The 22,691-nt window shown below is 46.9% G+C and overlaps 1 protein-coding gene across 2 annotated transcripts in view; it reads right to left on the bottom strand.

The window, feature by feature from the left end:
- Positions 1-22,691, bottom strand: part of PLEKHM2 (pleckstrin homology and RUN domain containing M2) — a 59,472-nt gene that overhangs the window by 20,864 nt on the left and 15,917 nt on the right. For both annotated transcript variants that reach the window (XM_074975852.1, XM_074975853.1), the window contains exons 2-6: positions 9,404-9,510; positions 8,764-8,873; positions 6,186-6,285; positions 5,166-5,253; positions 2,941-3,127 (exon numbers count right to left, since the gene is read on the bottom strand). In XM_074975852.1, coding sequence (XP_074831953.1) covers positions 2,941-3,127; positions 5,166-5,253; positions 6,186-6,285; positions 8,764-8,873; positions 9,404-9,510 — 592 coding nt within the window. The remainder of the gene's footprint in view (positions 1-2,940; positions 3,128-5,165; positions 5,254-6,185; positions 6,286-8,763; positions 8,874-9,403; positions 9,511-22,691) is intronic.

Here is a 22,691-nt window from a genome sequence, read left to right as displayed (position 1 = left end):
TTAACAGAAAGATAGAAAAAAATGAAATGAAAACTGACAAATCAGCTACACAGAAGGAGGAGAACAAGGGAGTGAAAGGTGGAGAAGAAAATTACTTACTGCAAGTGTCTATTAAGTTGTGACTTGCCTGAGATCACTACGAATATCAAAGATGGGGAAAGGACAGTTTTACAAAGACAGTTTTCCCATCTTTGATATTCGTAGTGATCTCAGGCAAGTCACAACTTAATAGACACTTGCAGTATGTAATTTTCTTCCCTTTCTTCCCCACCCTTCACCTCCCCACCCCCTTCTGTCCTATGTAGCTGAATTGTCAGCTTTAATTTCATTTTTTTTATTTCTGTTAAATTCTCGTTGTGCCAGTTTACTTTCATCAGAATTTCCAGATCTGAACAAGTGGGTTTGTCCCACACAAGCTCATCACCTAATATATTATTTTGTTAGTCTTTAAAGTGCTAGATGATGGCTTTTTTGTTTTGTGAAGATACAGACTAAGACAGCTACCTCTCTGTGACTTGCCTCCCCTAGGTATTGTGTTGTTTAATTCAGTAATGCTTACAAAGCTAGAAGTTAGGCTGCGGAGGGTACTTGTCCTTTGATCAGTCTCCAGCTACAATCCCACAGCATCAGGCTGTTCCTACAACGACTACTAGTGAAATAATAAGTTGATGTCCAATTGTCATTGTTATGCTTCAGAGTGAACAACAGCTGAGATGAACAGAGGCTGCTCATATGTAACAGGAAACACCACCTAACATGCTGCATCAAGCTCATGTAAATATCATCATAGGCTGATTGCTCATTTCCTTAAAGGGTTTGAAAGTACTTTAGAAACTTTATGTTACTGAGTCTCCTACCTCCTTGTGGATGGGAGGTGGGGGAGTATCACCCTTCTAGAGACAGTGAAACTGGGGCATCACTAATTAGGGTCAAAAATCTGGCAGCTGGGACTCCCAGTTCCCATTTCTAAACCAAACTTTCCAGCTTCTTGTGATTTTCAACCTCAAAGCTGCATCTCCTGCATTTAATGTAATACTTAATGTTACTGAACAGTATATTAACCATACAATGGCATATCCAGGGGTGTGACTCATATAAATGGACATTCCTGAAGAGATTGTGCCTGGGACCCGGACATGTCCTGCTGATGGCCACAGAGCAAGCGATCGCTTCCATTTTTGTTGGAGATGTGATTTCCTGTCAAGGGTATCCTTAGACTATCTAGGCCCTGCACAGTACTGTTGAATTGGTACTCCTCTGTGCAACAGCTCTCGGGGGGAGGAGCAGATGACATCTTTTAGAGAGATGATTTTATAATCTTCAGCAACACCCTCATGAAATATTTTTAAAGCAAATCTTAAAACTAAGGCCCCATAGGTCAACACAGTACATTTAGAATCTGACAGCAAATACCTGGGGTTGGCAAATGCCTATCAGATGGCTCCATTAACCCTTTAGTGGCTCTTTCACAGGTTCAATGTTGCTAATAGGGCTGGCATATTCTGCACACGAGTAAGGGTGGCACTATATGCTGTGAACAAGTAGCGCAGGCCAAGTCTCCAGTATATGGCAGAGAACAAAGGCTGGGAGATCAATACAAAACACTGCTAAGTCTGCTCCTGACCATCACTCCCTTCAGTCTCTGCTGCTGGGGCCTTCAGCATTGCCTCTGACTGCCCTACCACAACAACAACAGGCTGGGCGTACTACGGGGTTCAGGAAGGCTCCTGGGAAGCTGAGGAAAGACTGTGTTAAAACTGACATGAACTTTTTCTACTGTATGTTGCTGAAGGACATTTATCCCTTAGCTGCCTAATGGGATCACCCTCCTCCAGACACACCCAGAAATAGCCTTGTTTCTATTTTGCAAACGGACAATAGGGATGAAATGGACAATAAGGAGAGCAGAAAATACCAGCAAACCCCACTGAAAGGGCCATCCTAGTCCTGTCAAGTTCACCCATTCCTGGATGCTGTCACCAGAGTCCACTGCACAAGGCCTGAGGTAAGGTCTCCCGGCAGCTGACGCAATCATTGCCTACGACTGTTCAGCTGATTTGGTTTTTGTCTTGCGGACAAGAAGAAAGCCCATAGTAAAGCTTGGAGTTTTCTTCCCTTTACTTAGCTGGGAAGAGTGCTCACAGGGCCCTTTTAACTTACTAAGCAACTGTAACTGTTATACATGAAAACCCTATGGACTGTTGGACCAAATGCCACATTGAAACAGGAGGACTGTGTTCAGATATGCTCTGTCTTTAGCTCATCAGGCCCAGCAGAGGTAATTTTTGAGTGCAAGGAGAAGAAGCAAGTCCAGGCTCCCTGCTGTCAGTGCCCAGGGTCAAGTTGATCTGTAGGAGCAATTAAAGCAAGGAGACGCATGTCCATCCTGCGGGATTTAAACAGCCTTGGAGCTCTACTGCTCTACCTGTCCTGCTGGAGAATTCCAGGGAACAACAGAGAGTTACTGCACAAAGGCTGAAGAAGTGGACCAATATGGCTTGGAAAACCTTTATGTTCAGTCTAGGCTGGAGGGCCTGGCAGCTTGGATCAAGAGGAAGCAAAGAATGCTGGGGCATGTAATCTCCACTGGCCACACATCTGTGTGCAAGACTGATGTGGCTTAGAGTGCAAACAACAGGCCCAGTCCTGCCCCCTTACAAATGAATCTTTATCCCCCAGGTCCCACAGCTTGTGTCTCATCTGACCCAGTGGTTTAGTGAGTTCTTAGCAAAAATGGCAAAGCACAGCATTGGCTGTCTGGGAAAGCATGGGTATTGCCCAGCTACAAAGCTCTAGTAATCGCAGCAAGAAGAGATGCCAATGAGATCTCTGCTGGGTGGGGCATTGTCCTAGAACCTGGGAGCTTTTCTGTAGTACTCAGATTCTTGTGCAAACAGAAGCAGCATGTTCACTCCCACCCCATGCCCTCTGGCCACTTACCCTCACTTGATGGTGCAATGGCACTGTCGTCCCACTCCAGATTGGTCGAAGTGACTGAGTTGAAGGAGTTGAGTGACAAGCTGTCTGAGCCATGGATGGAACTGGGCAGGCGATCCTCAAAGTCCAGCAGATACTGAGGCTTGTAGTAATCTGGCATGTATGGCGCCAAGTCCAAGTAAGGGGCATCCTGAGAGCAAGACCAACAGAGAAGATAACACACTGCACCAGAGGCAGCCTCTCTTCTGACAATTGATCCAAGGGTGATGTTATAGAAAAACAACACTGAAGGCCACATGTAATGCAAACATGGGATTAGATTTGCAAATAACCTGGCTACAAGTGTTTATTAAACGAAGCAATGATCAGAGACCGCAACATGTCAGTGCCTTGTTCTTCCTTCACTCTGAAAGCACTAGCCAGTAGTGGGCACTGAGCAAGTTCCACCAAACAGATGTACCGTTGTACATCAATCCTGACCCTGCCGCTTTCCTTCTTAGTCCACTCCTCGATCCTGATCCACAGCCCTCCTCCCCCGGCTAACCCATGGCTCTGCCCATGCACCTCCGTTTTGCCTTTGTAGCCCTTCTGACACTCGATTCCTGAATGGGGACAAAGGTTGTGATAAAGTCTCTATGGGTGAATAAACTGGTGTTATTTGGAAAGGTTCTCTCCCGCCTGAGAAGAAAGCCTTGCTGGGTATAATAAACCTTTGTCTGAATGTATTATGCCTCAGGCTATCGTCAAATATTTTGGTTTCATAACTGCAGAGCTACAGAGGGAGTCCTAGGAGATATGAGCCAGTGTTAAATTTAATCACATTTCTAGTTCCACACAGATGCCTATGTGCACCTACGTGGGACTCTATCTGTTGACACCAGCAAACACAATCTCTGCTTGTAGCACACATGCACCGAGGAAACAAAACTGACTTGCTGATACAGGCAACTTGAAGGAGGCAACTTGCTCTAACCAGATGCTGGAGGAAGACACCAGACGGAAACAAATCTGTGCCAGCCACGGAGTGGACATACACTCAAGGGAGAAAGTGAACCAAATGTCCCACCTACAGTGGACATCAGTGAAAGTTCCAATGCGACCTCATGTCTAACGCTCATAACAGAAACCTTCATAGCTATGGTATTCTAAATGTGTCCATAGTACAGTCAACAGACAATCTGACCTCAGGCTCATTGCCTCTCTTCTCTTACCTCATGCTTCAGTCCTCAGGACTGGCATTCTCCATATTTTGGGTTAGGATGGCCAGGCGGCCAAGTGACTACCGACACGCAATGCTGCTTAGGTAAAAGCACAGCATGGCAGCACAGGGAACAATGTCCATTCTTCCCGCTCCATCCATGAGCCATGCGCATGATGGGCTCTATCTCTTCTACTTCTACCATCCCTTTCCCCCCCACAAGTAGGGATCTTGGAATCCATGTGTTTGGGTCCTAGAAACCCCCAGCGACTTATCGTCATTGGTCTTTTACTATATGAGATCCATCTTCTCCATCTGCAGGGCCCTATATGAACTCATCCGTATCAGCACCTCTCCTTTTATTCCCTCCTGCAGTCTCTCTCCCTCCTTGCCTCTCTTCATTTCCTTCTCCCATCCTTTGGGCCTTCTCTCATGCTGCCCTCGCACCCTGTGCTGATCTGGAACACTGCGTCCTTCAAAGCCTTCCACCAGGAACCATTCTCACCACTGATTCCTAGCTAGTGGGCCTGCCCACCTCTCTTTCCTGAATGGCTCCCAGCATCTTGTCTCACCTGTCTGGGGTTGTGAGCTCCAGATGGCAGGAAGCAAGTGTTTCTCTGTGGTTTTAAAGCAATATATATATCATGGTACAAGGCAAGTTATTTGTAATAATAAACCTTTGCTAAAGCTTAGCAAAAATTCCCCTTCGTAGAAGCACCTGTTCTTTGCTCAGCGTGACAGCCTTGTGCTGCTTTCTCCCAGCCCTACCCAGGAAGCAGAATGATATTTTTGTAGAACTGGAGAAGTGCTCACTTGTTAATACTGAAGGATGCTGCTGAGCAAGGGCTATTCCTGAGTTGCTGCAGCAGAGTAGCTCTGAGGGTACATCTCCTCTAGCAGCTGTAGGGACAGCCAAGGGGCAGAGTTTATTAAATATTAAGCCAGCTCAAGCTTCAAACGGTGTATGTTTTCCTGCTCTACACCCTTTTAATCTAGCAGTGAAGACAGGGGAACAAGACAGTATTCTCACCAGATCCAAGTCAAAGCGAATGAATTCCAGTCCAGACACCAGGGTTAGGAACAAGGTCAGGTGGTCGTGACTGCAGACCAGGGCATTCCTGTGTCTCAGATAAAACACAAGAATGTTCAGCTTTGGCACGGAGACAAAACAGCTGCCAGTGTCTTCACTGGACATGTGATCTTATGAATCAAAACACATTCTCCACCCATCTGGTTTCCAGGACATGACCCTGAGCTACAATGTAAACAACCTCAGACTTAGAGTCTAAGTGGGATCCTATTGTTTTTAGCACATCAAGGCTTCTCTTCCCAGTGTCTGAGGCGAACCAGGGTTGACTCTCTGTGAAGGCAGCACACTTCTCATGCAGGCTCAAGGCTCAGGAGAGGGTCCTTCAGACATTTCTCTTTCCTGAATTAAGATCAGCCTTCGGGGCATGCCACAATTTTCTGCAAGAGGCAGACAGGTAGTCTTCTTGAAAATCCTGAGGATCAAGAGACAGTGGGGGCACCAAACCAGCCAAGAAACTGGGCAGCTTTCTTTTATGCTTACAAGCACGGGGCCATTGGTGGGTCCTCTAGCACTCCTCTGCTCATCACAGCAAAATAAAAACAACTTACAGTGTCCTTTAAATGTCGAGGGTAGGCGGAGTGATGGAAGAGAGGGTTAAAGTCATTACAGACAGAAAAGCAAGTGCATGTAACACATAAAGCATGTGTGAAATTTAGAAGGTACCTGGGGTAGCAAATACATTTTTAACAGCTCTTTGCTGGGACATGACAGTGCACCTGAATGCAGTCTGTAGCATTAGTCAATCCATTGCCTGCACGGGCTGAGCTCTTTGGCTGAAGTGCCGCTGCCCTGCCGCCATTGTAGGCACTCAGTATTTCCAAAGGCCTCGGAGAGGGAGTGGAACCTGATTTACTGCCAGGTTGTTTCATGCAAAATGGAGATTAGCCTTCTAAAAGGAGACGTAACCAGCAGCCAAGACCAAGAGACAGCTGGCAGGGCTGAGAGGACAGTGCTACTCACTTCACATAGTACTTATGCAGAAGACTTAGATTCTCCTGAAACAGCCGTAAATAGCTCTCCAGTGAGTTCTCATTGAGGGCCAGGTATAGCCAAGCTCGACCTGAAAAAATCATCAAAGGTTATTTCTTAGCAGACCCTGCTTTCCAGAGCTGGGCAAATCCAGGGAGGGGGAAAAAAGACCTATTAATATTCATTCTTATTTTTAAACCAAGTTGCTGGTGCTGTTCAGCCCCCATCTGCATTCTAAGGCCACAAATAGTCTAGTACAGGGGTGAGCAAACTTTTTACATAGGGCCCCCCCTTTTCATTCCTCAACCTGTCTATCAAAATCCAAACCAATGGAAATTTCTGTTATGTTCATATGTAAAACAAACAAACAAACAAAAAACCAAAAAAAAAAAACTTTCTGCACATGCCAGCCAATGTGAGGCAGCAACATAAACTGCAATGGTGCAAGGACAAGGCACGCGGTGGGAGAGAGGCTATTCACTTACAGATGGAGGCAAAGCATGTTTGAAGAGCCACCTTCCCCCACCCTCCCAGGCAGGAATTAAAACAAAAAAATCACTCTGTCGAAAGGGCCCTCCCAACTCCAGCAGCCTCAGGTAGTTCATGTTGCTGTTTCAAGAGCCCAGTTTAGGAGAAAAAACAAAACACAACAGTTCTCTGCTGTTTAAAGAGCCCCTCCCACAATCTTCCAGCCTTCCTGGGCAGCCTTTTAAAGTAAACAAAAGACCAAAACAATAGCACTTAAAAAATAAATAAATAAAAAAAGCCTGGACACTCTCTGGGGAAGCTGAGACCAGGGGCTGTGCCAGTAAATGCTTACTCCAACTCAGCTGCATCTGCAAAATATGTGGGGAGAGGGGCTGGCGGGGGTGGGATGGGGCAGAAACAACAAAAGAGGCTGCAGGGAGGCAACAGAGGGCTACTGCAGGGGTCTGGAGGCTGGAAATAAAGCCGTATGCACAGTATGTGCAGAGTAGCTTTGGGGAGGCAGCAGAGGGCCCCCGCGGGGAGGAAGAGGGGAGCCAGTTGTGCTGCGCCCCCTTTTCAAAATTGTGTGCCCCCCAATTTATGCACCCTTGGTCTAATAAACCAGCTGACTGTCAGGAATGTTCCTGAACGCAGGGATTTTCAGCAAGCACTAGCAGGAAATTAATCTGAAGAGCTCTACTCAGCCTATCAAGTAACAGAAATAATTTGATGCGACCTACAAGTGCAATCGAAAGCTAAATCAGATATTATTTCAAATGGGGACTAATTATAATGAATGGACTAGGCAGGATTAACAGACCAAGAGTCTCTCCTTAAATTGCTTCCAATAATAAGCAAGATTCTAGAAAATCAGGAGCCGCTGGAGGACAATGTGAATGGAAAGCAGTGAATTTAACTGAAGGATGATGCTTGGGCTCAAGCTCTGCTCTCCTCAAGCCCAGGGTATGGAGGAAGAGGCGGAGGAGAGTAGGGATAAGCTGGTGGAGCAGTGTGGCTCTCTTGACAGCACTCTTGGCTTGTTTCATAGATACCCTAGAACTGCATCTAGAACCAGTTCCGAGATCTGTGTGAAAACTCCAAATGGGAGCAATGAGGAGATGGCAGAAAAGACACTTTACTGTCAGGCTCAGCCCAGTTTTCCAGTGCTGGAGCTGTCCAAATCCTGCACTTGGGTACTTCAATCTGCATTTGCATGTTTCAGTCACGCCTCAGGGCCCAAGTGACCTATGGGCTCCTATGCCCCGATCTGAGCATCTGAACGGAGGATTGGGACATTCCACTAATGTCTGGTGACTGGGCTTGCAGTATTTCTTGTTCAAATTTTCTCCTTCCAGGACACGTATGCACCTCTGTAACAAACAGCCTGTGCTGCTTATGGTCACCCCCAGAGGTGGAAAAAGTACCCAAAAAGTTACTTGAGTAAAAGCACAGCTGCTCGGGGGGAGGGAAGGGGGATATACTTAAGTACAAGTCACCGGTGTCTCTCTGGACAACTACTTGAGAAAAAGTACCCACACACACACTTTTCACATCTAGATTGTTCTCAAGTATCCAGAAGTGAAAGGAGCTGCTCTTTTAATCAAGTGACTTTTGGGTACCTTTTCCCACTTCTGGTCACCACACAAGCACTCCCTACTTTTGATTTGCTCACCTTGATAATTTTTTTCTGATTTGTCAACTTTGATTACTGTTTTTGATTCTCTGTGCCTTAAATATCGAGTCTGTTCTGGTCTGGCTATGGTCTGAAGAAGTGGGTCTGTCCCACGAAAGCTCACCTAATAAACTATTTTGTTAAAGTTTTACTTGACTGCTTTTTTATTTTGATAGTTTATAGACTAACACGGCTCCTTCTCTGTCCCTACTTCCTGGTGTGGACAAGGCAAATGTGGAAGACACTGATGACTCTATCACTGGGCCACCTTCAGAACTGGCATGTGGCTACTGCTTTCTTGACTTCCTGCACACTCCAGGTGTGAACACAGAGCAGGATCTCGAACACACAGCGATTACAACCAGCTCAGATCTCGTCAGCTTTACAGAACTGAGACTCACCCCAAAAGGAGCAGAATAAAATACTCACTGCGTCCCAAATTGGTGGCCACATGTTGCAGCACCTCTATCTGTTTGATGGCTTCCCTTCGGGTGAAGTGAATGACCAGCACCCAGTAGCCTAAAGAGAGATCTTGCAGCCTGAAGGAATGGAACCAGAAAAGGTGGTTAAGGAAACACGTCATTGTTTCTTGGATCCTGAAGCAAACAAATGGAGGGAGGAATGTGCTCTCCGTAGTCCATATTGGAATCAGGCTGGGACACGACTAACTATACAGGTTTTGCTAAGTTCAGTGGCTTTTCAAAACCCAAGTGCCTGGGTTGCAATAAAAAAGAGAGAGGGAAAGGGGAGAGTTTCAGAGAAGTGGGAGGCAGAGAGGACCTTTCAAACAGTGAAGGAGAGACAAAGGAAGAGATTGAAAAAGAGAAAATAAGAAATGGGGCCCTAACCTTGGTGCCCTGCTGTGGTTTTTCCAGCTAGAATTACCTCCACACCATGGCTTGGAAGCAGACAGCCAGAATACGCATTTTGGAATCCTGCTAGGATGCTGCATAATGAAATCATTTGTTCCCCTTACCGAACAGCCCATCCCTTCTTCCACCCCAGCTCTGTAACTTGGGTGGGGCACAGGCCAGCCGAGCGCACCATCCCACTGCATGGCAGATCTTACCCATAAAGCAGAGCATGATCCAGGTGCTCACACAGCCGCTGCAGAACTTTGTCATGATTCCTAATTGCTGGAGTTTCATCGTCACAGGCTGCGAAGTAACTCTGCAACTGAAAATAGAAGAGACCATGTCAGCTCCTGAGCAGGGGAATAGCCCTATAAGTTTCAGTCCATTACATTACAATCACTAGGGGAATAGGCATATGCGCCTTCAGTAACCCACCATGATGGGAGGAAACCATGAGCCCATAACTCACCCATATGCAGCTTGAGAGCCATATTGAGATCAAGGGTAGACAAGTACAATTCAGTTGGCTGCATCCACTTGTCTCCTCCCCAACTAAGTGCCCTATCATTGTGGGCAACACTATGGACTCAAGTCCAGAACTCAAGACTCCCCTTTGGCCTGTGCCATGGCTTGCTGAACACATTGAAAACATCACCAGCTTGCAGTGATGTGTACATGTTTGGCAACTAACTTTCCATAAGGCACAGAGACATGTGCACAGGGCAGAGACGAGGACTGTGCTTTTAAGAGGAACGGGATTTTTGAGTGGGATTAATATCTCTTTATTGGTGTTGCATGTTTCCAGCACATATTTACACCTTACTCTCTGGACTCTAACCATCACTTTAGTACTTTATGAGCCATCAGTGCTCAGAAACACAGGTAAGTGCTGAACAAACAGGATGCTTCATAGCCTGGTTTTTAGAGAGGGCCCCACATGTGACCACCTCACACATCTGGATGCTACCAGGTAATGTCAAAGTGTCTGGACCTCATCTACTATTCCACACAAGCACATTATTACTGACCCTACAAGCTGATCTCCCAGTTTTGACTTGCTATGCAGATGCAGTCTTCAGATTACGATAAACCTCATCTAAACAAACACTGGATGATGTGACTACTTGACGCACAAGTTGAAAATTAAAGATTTCGCTTCAGGCGATTGCAGTGAGAACACCCAAACCCAACCCATCATAATGCAGTGCCCCAAATATGGATTCAAAAGTGAACTGGATGATATCACAAATGGAGGCCTTGAAATAGCTTATGGACATACACCTGCATCTATGGAAGTTTGCTGTGCTGAAGCTATACACATGCACAACAGAGAGATGTCTGCAATTTCACCGGATTCAGAACAGTGCTGATGCTCCCCACCCATCTCTCAAAAGGGTGATGGCGCAGAGAGCTAATTCCTCCTTTGTAAACAACTAGCTGGGCTTTGTGGTTCAGGAGCAGGATGAGGAGTTCAGTTCCTGGCTCTGACTGACTTATGGAGGGACCACTGGCAAATCGCTACCTTAGTTTCCCCATCTATAAAATGGGGACAATATTAACCTCTTCACCCTTCTTGGACTTGATGAAGTCCTGGGATCCCTTCCAGCCCTAGATTCTATGAATCCAACCTACCTCAGAGAGGGGCTGGAGCTTAATTCATTAGTGTTTGTCACGCTCTTTTGGCTTCCCAGTTGTAGACGCTTGAGAAGCACACATTATTATTACACAGATGCACTGAGATGGTCATGCATCTTTGTAACAAACAAAGTGTAATTGCAGCTAACTGGTTCCACTGAAAGATACGCTTCTGACTGACCTACATGCCTAGGGAAGGGTCTTGTGACTTGGCGGGAGCCAGGAGATCTGGGCTCTATTCCTAGCTTTCTTGTTGACTTGCTGTACAACTTTGGCTGACTCATGTTAACTTTTATGTCTCAGTTTCCCCAACAAGGAAACAAGGGCACGGATACTGTCCTGCCTCCCAGAGCAGCAATGAGACATCAGTTTTTAAGATTTGTAAAGTGCTCTGAGACCCTCCCTGCTGAATGCAGTCAACGGGCAAAGCACAGAACCAGATTCTAGATGATTGGTCTACACTGGCAGGCTTCGTCTCCGGGTAGTTACCAGGCTCATCTGCACTGCTCCCGCAATACCTCCAGTCAGGACTGACTGGCGAGTCACAAAACCACACAGGGCTAGGGGGAGAAAGATTCAGATGGCATTTGCCACGGTTTGCTTTCAATGCTCAGCTCCAGCTCACTCTGCCCAAGTGAGCAGTCACAGGGTTCTACGTACACATTTTACAGAGCAAACATCAGCCTGTCATTTCTCACCACCAGCAACTGTTCTAGCGAATGTAAGCACCTTGCTAAAGAATGGCTCCAAGCCACTTTCTGTGGTATCAACAGCCTCCGCTCATGCACATTAAAACACACAGGAGGCTGCTCAGTGTGTTCCTCAAAACCTAGTAGCAAGTCTGAGACTCAAAGATCGGCTTTTTGTGTGTCTAGATCTCAGGTGTTAGTTTTGGTCCATCTCTACCCCACTCTTTACATACACTAAATATGAACACCCCCCAGTGATCACCAGGCAAAAGAATACACCCTCAGCTACTCAGCAAGCACAAGAGAAAAGCATTTTTAAACCACAGCTTGTAAGTCACACCTACAGTCACACCTATGAGTCACACTTCATAGAGGTGCAGCCACTTGTTTTCAAGAGCACCCGAAGCATTGGGAGGGGGAAAAAAAAATCCACTGAAGCACTTCACAGAAATGCACCTCAACAAGCTACTCAAAAGTCATACTGCTGGACATCTCTGCACTAGGGGTAAAAGATATGCCAGGGGCACCACTAGAAACACGGTTTTTCCATGAGATTATACATCCAGTCATGCTTACATGACTCACACTTCACAAAATGATGAAATCGAGGGTTCCGGATGCTACTCTTGGCTCTGACATGGATTTGCTATATGGAGGGAGAACTTATTTCCCTGTGCTGAACGCGGCACATCTGGTAAAATTACTCATCTTTAAGCAAGTTCAGTGGTGGTCAGTCAGAACTGTGAAGCACAAACGTTCACATTCCCATCAATCTGACTCAGACCTGGTATAAAGAGTTACTGCACTGGTGAGTTCTTTTAGTACACCTGCTTATCTTTAAGGCTTTAGGGTTCATAGTGGGAGAGGTGATGTACACACACTCGTGTGCGCCTCTGTCACATGGGGGGATGACCAACCGACTAACCGACCTGAGCCTCCCTGCCCGGTGCTCTCTGCCCTCCACGCATGGCTGAGTTCCCTGCACAAACCTGCCTAACCTGGTGCCTGGCAAAATGTCTTCCTGAGGCAACGTGAGAGAGGACACAGTGTCCTGAGCCCTCCTCCCCAGCTTTCCGCCAGGGTTTATACCAGAATATGGCCAGCAGCAGGCTTTTGGCCCTTTGTGGGAGGGAAGGGATGGGAGTTGCTTCCAGCCACAGGGAATAGGGGGAGGTGGAATGACCTGGCCTGTGCCTTTGTAGAGCTCAGCCTTTCCTCCCATGACCGGTGGCTGAAAGCAACTCGTCCTTTCCTGTCACAGAGTGTCAAAGCTAACATGCCAGGTGCTACTGGCCACCAATCCCCCAGCTACAGCGACAGGAAGGGGTTAAGCCCAATGGGTGCATTACATACGTGTCCAGGGCCCAGGTAACCTGACTGCAGGAGCTTCTTCCAGAGACAGCAACGAAGGGTCCTGTGGCACCTTATAGACTAACAGACAAGTTTTGAGCATGAGCTTTCGTGAGCACAGACTCACTTCATCAGATGCTGGTCTTGGAAATCTGCAGGGCCAGGTATAAATAAGCCAGAGCAAGGGTGGGGATAACAAGGTTAGCTCAGTCAGCAAGGGTGAGGCTTACTACCAGCAGTTGATCTGGAGGTGTGAACACCAAGGGAGGGGAAGCTGCTTCTGTATTTAGCCAGCCATTCGCAGTCTTTGTTTAAGCCAGAGCTGAGGGCAGCGAATTTGCAGATGAATTGTAGCTCAGAAATTTCTCTTTGGAGTCTGGTCCTGAACTTTCTTTGCTGTAGGACAGCTACTTTTAAGTCTGCTACCGTGTGGCCTGGGAGATTGAAGTGCTCTCCTACGGGTTTTTGTATATTGCCATTTCTGATATCTGATTTGTGTGCGTTTATTCTTTTACGTAGAGACTGTCCAGTTTGTCCAATGTATATAGCAGAGGGGCATTACTGGCACATGATGGCATAAATTATATTGGTAGATGTGCAGCTGAATGAACCCATGATGGTGTGGCTGATCTGGTTAGGTCCTGTAATGGTGTTGCTGGTATGGATATGTTGGCAGAGCTGGCAATGAGGTTTATTGCATGCATGGGTCCCTGAGTTAGAGTGACTGTGGTCCGGTGTAGAGTTGCTGGTTAGGATTTGCTTCAGGTTGGCAGGTTGTCTGTGGGCAAGGACTGGTCTGCCTCCCAAGGCCTGTGAAAGTGGGGGATCATTGTCCGGGATGGGTTGTAAGTCCCTGATGATGCGCTGTAGAGGTTTTAGCTGAGGACTGTAGGTGATGGCTAGTGGTGTTCTGTTGGTTACTCTCTTGGGCTTGTCCTGTAGTAAGAGGCTTCGTGGCACACGTCTGGCTCTGTTGATCTGTTTTTTCGCTTCCTCAGGTGCGTATTGCAGTTTCAAGAATGCTTGAATGCTTCCAGAGAGGTGGCTCAGCAGAGAAGGTTGTTTAGCGGATGGAGCAGCCCCGAACTGCCTGGGGGCAGGAGCAGTGAGGGCAGGTGATGCGGGTGCTAAGAATCTGCCCAGAGAGCTGCTGTGGATATTGAAGGATGTGGTGCAACAGGCGTGAAATCCACTGCTACTCCACCCCACCCACCGCTACTCCAAAGCTTAGGAGAGGAGTGAACAGGCTTTCCTGTGCCAGCACTGTGCGGGGGTTGGGCACATGCAAGGCTTGTCTCCTCCTGGCTAGGAACCCAGAGGGTCCTGGGCTTTCCCAGAGAACCAGCCCAGCCAGAGGCAGTGGGAGAAGCAAGGAGAGGCCAGGCTGCTGGTGAGATGTCCTTTCTGACAGGGCCCAGCAATTCTCCTTCACCTCTGTCATCAGAGTTCTTTTGATTCCAGGTATTCTCATGTGTCCTCTTGGGGTGGGGAGGCAGCCTGTAAATCCAGCTAAAGACAGTCATTGCTTACTTCATTTTCCTTAGTTAGAATTTCCCTAGGGTGGGAAATCTTTGCTCACACCCCCACACCTTGGTGGGGAGTATAAATTTCAAAATGAATTCCAGCACCAGATGACACTGTCACATGTTTTTGTAGGCACAACCATAGTCCAGTCTTACAGGGAAAGCAAGACTGTTCACAGATTATTGTCCCAAATACCTGGCCATTAACAGCCTTAAGCACCCACCATTAATGGCTCTCACCTGGTATAGCTAGATCAGTAAACAGGTTTATACTTGATAATCTAACCTCAAATACAAGAGTGATGCATGCACACAAATAGAAAATACATATTCAGCAGATTATAAGATTTCCAATGAGAGGTTACATAACATATATTGCATAAAGCATATTCAAGTTAAGCATATTCCTCTTCATAAGCATATTTCCATAAAAGATTTGGAATACACTGTCACAGGTCCCATTCAGCAACAGATGTAAAGCAGTCAGGGTTCTGGAACAGCCATCCAATAGGCCCTACAGATTTATCCATGGCAGTGCCTCACTTAGAGGAAGGTGATTGCTCAGGGATGAGAGAAGCAGTGTTACAGAATTCACTGATTCAGGGAATAAAAGCGTTGGATTTCAGACCAAACAAGAAGTGTAATGGACATACTGCAGTCTGCACGTAAGCCACCTGGAAACTCATCATTATAGTGCTAGTATACAGGACACAGAAGGCTCTGCTGTTTCTCCCTGAACAGCCCTGTTCTTGGGAGGTTCTGTACACTCCAGCCCTCCCCACCATCAGGTTTTACCTCATTTTTTATAAAACACACCCAGGAAGCATGAAATGGACATTTGCTACTTTAACCAAAGTGGTTTCCTCTCACCGTGTACAGTCCAACAGAAGAATCATCTAACTCATCCAGGGTATTTTACTCTTGCTGCACAGGCTTTACAGAATACTCCATCCCCACACAGGGAAAGCATTTCCCCATTTGAGAGATGAGGAACTGAGACTCAAGGAGGTTAAGTGCTTGCCACACAGTAAGTCTGTGCCAAAGCCATAATTAGAGAGCAGAAGTTCGCAGCTCATCCCAACTACATACAATACGTGCAACACAGGGGAGTTGGAGAAGAATTCAAGGAGTCACAATAGGTCTCCCTCTGGACTTTAAAAGTATAAGGATCTGCCCCTCCAAGAATGACACACTTGTACTAGGCTGCCACTGACTGGAAAAGGGGGCAGATGCTGAGCAAACCGGAAAAAAAAAAAATCGGGTCCTCTGTTGACTTATCATATGATTGTTCAGCCAACCGTGAGTCAGAGGTCATACAAGCTGATGTAAACCAGCAGTGCTCTATCGAAATCAATGGAGCGTTTCTGATTTATCCTAGCAGAGGATCTTGCTCATGGGTTTGGTTTTTTTTCTGTTATATATGTAATTAGTACTTCTCTCTCAGAGAGGTCATGATGTAGGTTAGTAATACTTGTTACGTACTTTGAGATTCCCAGCAGAGAGGTGCTATCATATGGCGAGGATGATCTTTATCTGACCTTCATCAGAAATTTCTCTTTCCTTGCCTACTTGCACTTCCCGCAATTCACCTTTGTATATATACCAAAACTGGAAGGTCATGATAGTTTATTATCCTTGGCTGAAAGCTCCTGAACACTTCACTGTCCAGACTATGTGAACTTCCTGTTTCTGGGAAGGAATCCAGGTCTGAACAGCAAATGGCTGAACTATTTTAAGCACTTCCGCATTTTCAATTTCCGTCCCTGTTCTTCCTTCACACAGCCAGAATGAGTTACCACCACTTGCCATTTACAGCCTGCTTGAGACGCTCTGTCATTGTTATGTTTACGGAGCTGGAGAGCGATCCCAAAGGCTCAACGTTCTTTTATTTAAGGGAGGGCACCACACTGTCCTGCTGCTTGTGAACTGGCAGAAAATCCCCAGGGCTGCATCATCTCTTCTGTCTCTGAATTTTGGCATTTTTCATCCCAGCTTCTACACATCTCATTGGAGCGTCTGCAGCGTTTCCCACTAGGGGAAGTAACTTCAGCAGAAACAGAAGTTGCACAACATTCTTTCTGTAATCTCTAAGAACTCTCTGGTACAGGGCAGCTGCATTTTCTGTAGCAGCGCTGAGAGGGAACCTGCCTTCTGAACCACAGTGTCATGGATTGCCAGACAGGGCATGGTCCTTTCAAGACACTCTAAGCCAGCGTTGGGTATTTTGGTGCTCCTATGGGCAGCATGCAGCGCATCACCAAAGGCAGTCTCTATTTTGACTCTCACATTGGATGCCTGACGAGTCTTTGATGAGGAGGATTCCTAATGCAGTCTCAGATAGTCTGTCAGACTATCCTGAAAGGCGGCACTCCTCACCTACACTCAGGGCAGAAAGCGGACAATGTAGGGTCAGTGCATCCGAGCACCAGCGACCACTGAGCAGGCACAAACACATACATGCCACGCTGTTCTGAAAAAGGTAAATCTGTGCGCAGGGGGTGGCTCTCTGAACTGTACATATTTACCGGGCTTTGCTCCTGTTCTGCTACACCCACATCCAAATTACAGCCATGCCTAGTGCAAGTCTAGTGCAAACGCATGTGCATGCAACAAGTCGCTCTGCTGCCCTGTCAGCAGCCAGGCAATGCACTCGTGTGACTTGTTTTTGCAGTAGGGCTCATGGTCATGTGATGGCACTCAGTCCCATGAATGTGAGAAGCCTGTACACAGCCGACATGCAGACGCAGCAGCTCCTCCGAAGGCTAACTCATAAACTCTGAATAATCATTTTAATTAGGACAGGTTGGGCTGTTAAGCAATGGTGACGCAAATCAAGCACCCCAAATAAAAACTCCACATCAACACTGCCAGCAGGAGACCAGCAAGAGAGAGCTACTGGGGTTAACAATGGGGAACTGCATGAAGTGCTCATGACTGCCCCGGATCAACGAACACAACGACCTATGCAACTGAGTTATAAGGACATAATACCGCAAGGGGACATATCCAAATCCAAAGAAAAATGCCCCTGCTCAGTGTTAGACATCAATAGAGCCAGGATCTTGCAAAGTGTAACACCCCCTCTTTCAAACAATCTGAAGACTGGGCCTACATTCCTGACATCTCGTGCAGCTGGCAGAACCCATCAGAGAAGCTGCTGCAGAGAGCGCCAGCAAATTATTATTTGTGGAGAGCAACGGATCCGCATGGCGCTTCTGAGGGGAGGCCAGAGTCTTTTCCCCAAAGCATTCAGGAGCTAAACTGAGGAGCAGGAACAATACAGGGGGAGGTTTAAGGAAGGAGGAAATAAAAGAATGAGCATTCACATAAAGGGAGAGCCCAGTGCGCACTCTTCTCACCAGGGGGATTCAACACTATTCTCCCACTTGAAGGCTGATTGCAAAGACCACAATAGTTCCAGGCCACGTCAAAGTGCAGTGGGCATTCAGTGGCTACACTGGTGTCCTCCATGACCTCCACTGCCTCTCTGGCAGAATAAAGTGCCACCACTATGCACTCAGTAGGAGACAGCATGTGTTATACACAACAGAATCCACCAAACAGATTTACCAGTGAAGCACATCTAGGGGGCTTGGTGTCACACAAGGCAAAAAGGAAGACATGGCTACTGTGCCACAGGACATCCAGTGTAACTGGAGAGACATGACAGCAAACATCTGAGCCAACACGACCAAGACAGAGTCTTATTTTTCAAACAGCACGGTAGCTGCGCAGCTAGCTCAGGTGAGTCCACACTAGTGAGCCTGGCAGAAGCTCTGGGTTTTAGGAGGGCACCAGAGGAAGTGGGTTAGGGGAAGGAGCTTCCAGAGCTGGGCACAACATGGAAAGTGGCCCAAAAATGGGAATGGGAGAAGAATAGGAAGATGATTGGCTAGAAGCAAATGAGGGCACTGAAGAGTCATAAGACAGAAGACCAAAAGCCTAGCCGGGGTGGTATTTAGCTAAACCTGGAAGAGGAGGATGAGAAGCTTGGATTTAATTCAGAAGGTGTAGTGAAGCCATGAGGGAAGGGATGCGGTAGGATCAAGCAAGTAGTAGGGTGGGATGGGATTTTAGCTGAAAATAATGGTACCCAACCCTGGGTAGTACAGACCAACCTCCAGAATCATCTGGCATAGGCTGGGATTGTGATCTAGTTACTATATAGATTGTGTCCACGCTGACTGGGGGTAACCAAGGCAGTGACAAACCTTTTAAGTGAGTTTTTACTAACAGGCTGAAAAATGGATGCTCTAGCCCAGTTGTGAAATGGCTGAACGGGACTCTAGATGAGTTAGAATTATTCAGAGACAGTCTGGGATGGACAATAAACATTGTAAAAACCCTTCCTTGGTCATGTAACTGCACAAGCAAATGTTCATCAAGGCATCTCCTAATACCTGCCAAAAATATCTGGTAAAAATAAGCAGAGCAAACCCAATAACCCTGTACCATGCTGGGTAATCATGCTACTCCAATCCAGCACCAAGTACCTGCATTTAGCAATCCCACACCTATAACCTGTATACTTATTACAGGTTGAGTTTCCCTAGTCCAGCACCCTCAGGACCTGACCACTGCCAAACCAGAGAATTTGCCAGACCATGGGAGATCAATATTGTCTAGCACATTACCCTCACTTTCACTGTTTACTGGACTCTTAAAAGACACTGAGGAGCAAATTACAGCCAAATAAGGGCCCAGAACACAGAGCCAGGACTGGTGGCTGTAAACAAACTTCATGGGACTGTGGGAAACTTGGCCACACCCATGATAGGTGGTTGTCTGGCTAACTAAAATCATGCCTGATTATGGAGGTTGCCACACGAGAGCGCGCCAGACTAGAGAGGTTCAACCTGTACTTGCAGCTCTTCAACAACATGCTCAGTGCCGTACAAGACACAAGCTATTGCTCACCTCTGCTTTTAAGAATTCTGTGGATTTGAAATGTCCTGTTTGTTAGGTGCTTTCCCTTCACTCTCTGGTTCCTGTTGCGCAGAGAAAAAGAAGATGACTAGAAGGCCAAGTGCAGGCAGTGCAATGTTTTGTGGGATTAGCAAGCGTATCTTAGCTCTGGTGCTAAACAGCCTTTTCCCCATTGTCCCTCTTCTCACCGCCTTCTTAGAAGGCTCAAATACACAGGTTTCACAGGGTGTCAAGTGCACCCCCGGCATTGCCCTCCCACTCACCATCAGTGCCGTGCTGCTTCCAGTGAGCTCGGAGGCAGTCCTGCCTCTCCCCCAGACTGGTGTGGCCCAAGAGCAGCACAAGTTTCCTAACTCGTGCTGCTCTCAGACCGCACCACTTGCAGGTGGCGGGAGGGCGGGGGGGCGGGGGACTGCCCTCAGACCCACCAAAAGCACCGTGGCACTTCTGCAGGAAGAGGAGGGTGGGGATGGGAGGGCAGAGCAGGGATGGGGAGATGGTGCGGCACGGATGGCACAGGGGCAGGAGGGGGAGGGGCTCAGGGAGAGAGAGGGTGAGACAGGGGCATGTAACTAGACTCCCCCTGGAATCCCTGCACTAGTTGCCCGGTGTTCTGTTTTGGAGGGTCATGAGTCTGTGGGCTTTTGTACCATCTCTTTTGTAACCCATGGGAGGGGTAAGGAATGAGGTTGTGTGGCCAAGGCCAGGCCTTTCTTTGGCTCTTAGTGAGGGCTTTGCCTTCCCTGCATCTCTTCTTGCTCTTCCTAACTGACTGCTTGACCTTGGCGTGAGAGAGGAGCCAGTCAAGCCCTCCAGTGTCCACTCACATAATTTCCACGCTATCCAGCAACACTGTAGCTCTCTTTTTTATTCCCTCCACATCCGCTTGTGGGCAGATGTAACTTTGGTAACACGTATTAGTAAAAATATAAAAATGCTCAAAATCAAATGGGCAAACAGGACCCAAAATTCTGTCTCAGGCAAATATACGGCATCGAACACAACATTATTATTACTAACTCTCCTAATGCTGCCTAGTTGCCCTCCTGCACACACACTGCTAATGCACAATCGAACAATAAAACAAACCTCTCAGTCTACTTAGACACATGCCAAAAGAACCTGTTTGCAATGTGATGATCAGATACTCTTTCATATGTGAAACTCCGTGAAGTAATTTCCTGCCAGTGGTTGCGGGCTGAGCTGGTAACAAATATAGACACTACCAGTTGGACAAGGAGGAAGGATGGAAAGCTTTGATAATGCGTTTCCTTCAAGGATATTATTCTATGGCCTTTCGATTTAGACGCCTCACCCTGGGTTCATTCACACTGTAGATGCTGAGGTTAACTGAGTAACGTCAGCGCTGATAACATAAGCAAAGCCAACACAGGTGACAGCACAGGATGTTGCTTCGTTCAGAATGTTGGCTCAAATGAGCACTGAGCCAAAACTATTTATAGCCCTTGCACTGGACAAAATATATGGTGTCCACATCCAAAAGGCATTCTTGTAATTACCAAATGGGTGTTTCTCAGCTTCCCACGCGATGAGACAGAGTGTGGTCTGAAAAAGATCAGGTTGTTGCCACTGCTATGCTTACTAACAAAAACAATGCACCTGCCAGCCAGACAAGGAGATAAATAGAAACTCTTCTTCTATATAGAACTCATGGAGATTCCAAATAAAGTACAGCTATCTAAACAAAGGAAATGTTGCCCAATGGGGAATAGGGGACTTGCTTGAATCAACAGGGCTGCAGAAGAGATGAGATATAGCCTAATTTCAGAGACGAGGGAAGCTAGTGTCACTGAAAATCTTTGTTTTTCATTTACTTGCAAAGAGCTGAGCTGAGGGTTGTGCATGCCTTCGGCAATCGCTCGACATCACAGCCAGAACAGGGCAGGATGGGGCATTCCTTAGCCACTCTGTAGGCTAGTAACTTCAAAAACTCCTGACAGACAAACAGACTCCTGAATGCCAATCCTAGTGGGAATCTTTTCAGTCCACTTTTTCACTGCTTTTGTACTGCACAGCAAAAGTTGAGTACACAACCCTTATTTCTTTGGTTTGGGTAAAGCAAAGCACTTCGGTTTACTCCATACTCAGGTCTGGTTTTGATGTGTCATTTCATTGTGATGCATTTGGAGGAGAGGCTCCTTGAGAGAGATCTTACCTTAGAGTACTCTGGCGAATGTTTTAAAGGCCTATGGGAAACCAAATGTGCCATGAGGGAGTCAGAGGAAGTTGAATTGCTGAATGATACTACTTGGCAACTTTTGGTTAGCTTTGGTGATGCCCCACACCTCAGAAGTCTAAATGCAGCTACAACAATGCCCAACATGGACTTAAGGCATCAAAAGGTGGATGCAGTGCAGCAAGCCTTTGATCAAAAGAAGAAAGAAAAGACTGTGGGCTCTCTTCACCACTTCCAGAACACAATGGCAAGTCTGAAGAAAGTCCCATCAGGACTGGGAGACGCAGAAACTGTTGTAATGAAAAGTAACAAAAGCCTTTTTGAGGACTGATCAGCTGGAAGGTAGGCAGCGTACTCACAATGGATAATACGGAAGCAGGTGAGCATCAATCAGTACTTTTTGCTTTCCTAATTTCTGAAATATTGGTACCAAAATACTCCACAATAGGCATGTACTTATCCACAGCTTCAATGACATCTTTTTCTGAGACAGATTGAGTGACCACTGATGCTACAGGGGCAGTTTTGCACCTCTCCCAGGTGAAAACAGAAGATGAATAAATACCCAGCCTTGGAATAGTTCTAGATGACATTGCAACCTTGGTCAAGTGTTGAAGGAGTTTTTTAAGGCATTAAAAAGTTCCAACATCCCCAGTGAGATAGGAAATACACTTGAATCTCTTTAATCTGGCAACTGTGGCAAACAGGGTTTGCTGGATTAAAGATTTTGCTGGGCCAGGGAGGGCATGCGGGGAATGAGATGGGTTGCTTACCTGATGCTCCACGCTCCCTGCCGCTCTGGGAGCAGTGGGGAAAAGCCTCCAGCAGAGCTCTACACTGTGCTGCTGTTCCTCCAGATGAGGCGGAGGGGGAGTGGCAATGTACAGAGACACTTCGTCCTCCCCCTCCTAGGGTCTGCGTCACAGGTGTTCCTGAATTAGGGACACCTGGAGTATGGAAGCTACAGTGTACTATCCCACTTTACATGTGTATTACGAGAGGGTCAGATACTTGCCCAAGCTCTCCCAGCAAACGAGCAGCAGTTCCTGGCATAGAAATTCAGATTCCCATCCCCTGCTCTATTCGGTCATTTTCTGTCTCTTACTCCCAGGGGGTGGGGGTGGGGGAATCTTTGAATCTTTCCTGGGAAGAAGGGAGAGGGCGGCACCAAAAAGCCTCACAG

Source organism: Carettochelys insculpta, chromosome 23 (genome assembly GCF_033958435.1).
Source record: "Carettochelys insculpta isolate YL-2023 chromosome 23, ASM3395843v1, whole genome shotgun sequence".
NCBI classification, from domain to species: Eukaryota; Metazoa; Chordata; order Testudines; family Carettochelyidae; genus Carettochelys; species Carettochelys insculpta.
This window is presented reverse-complemented; position numbering and strand designations above follow the sequence as displayed.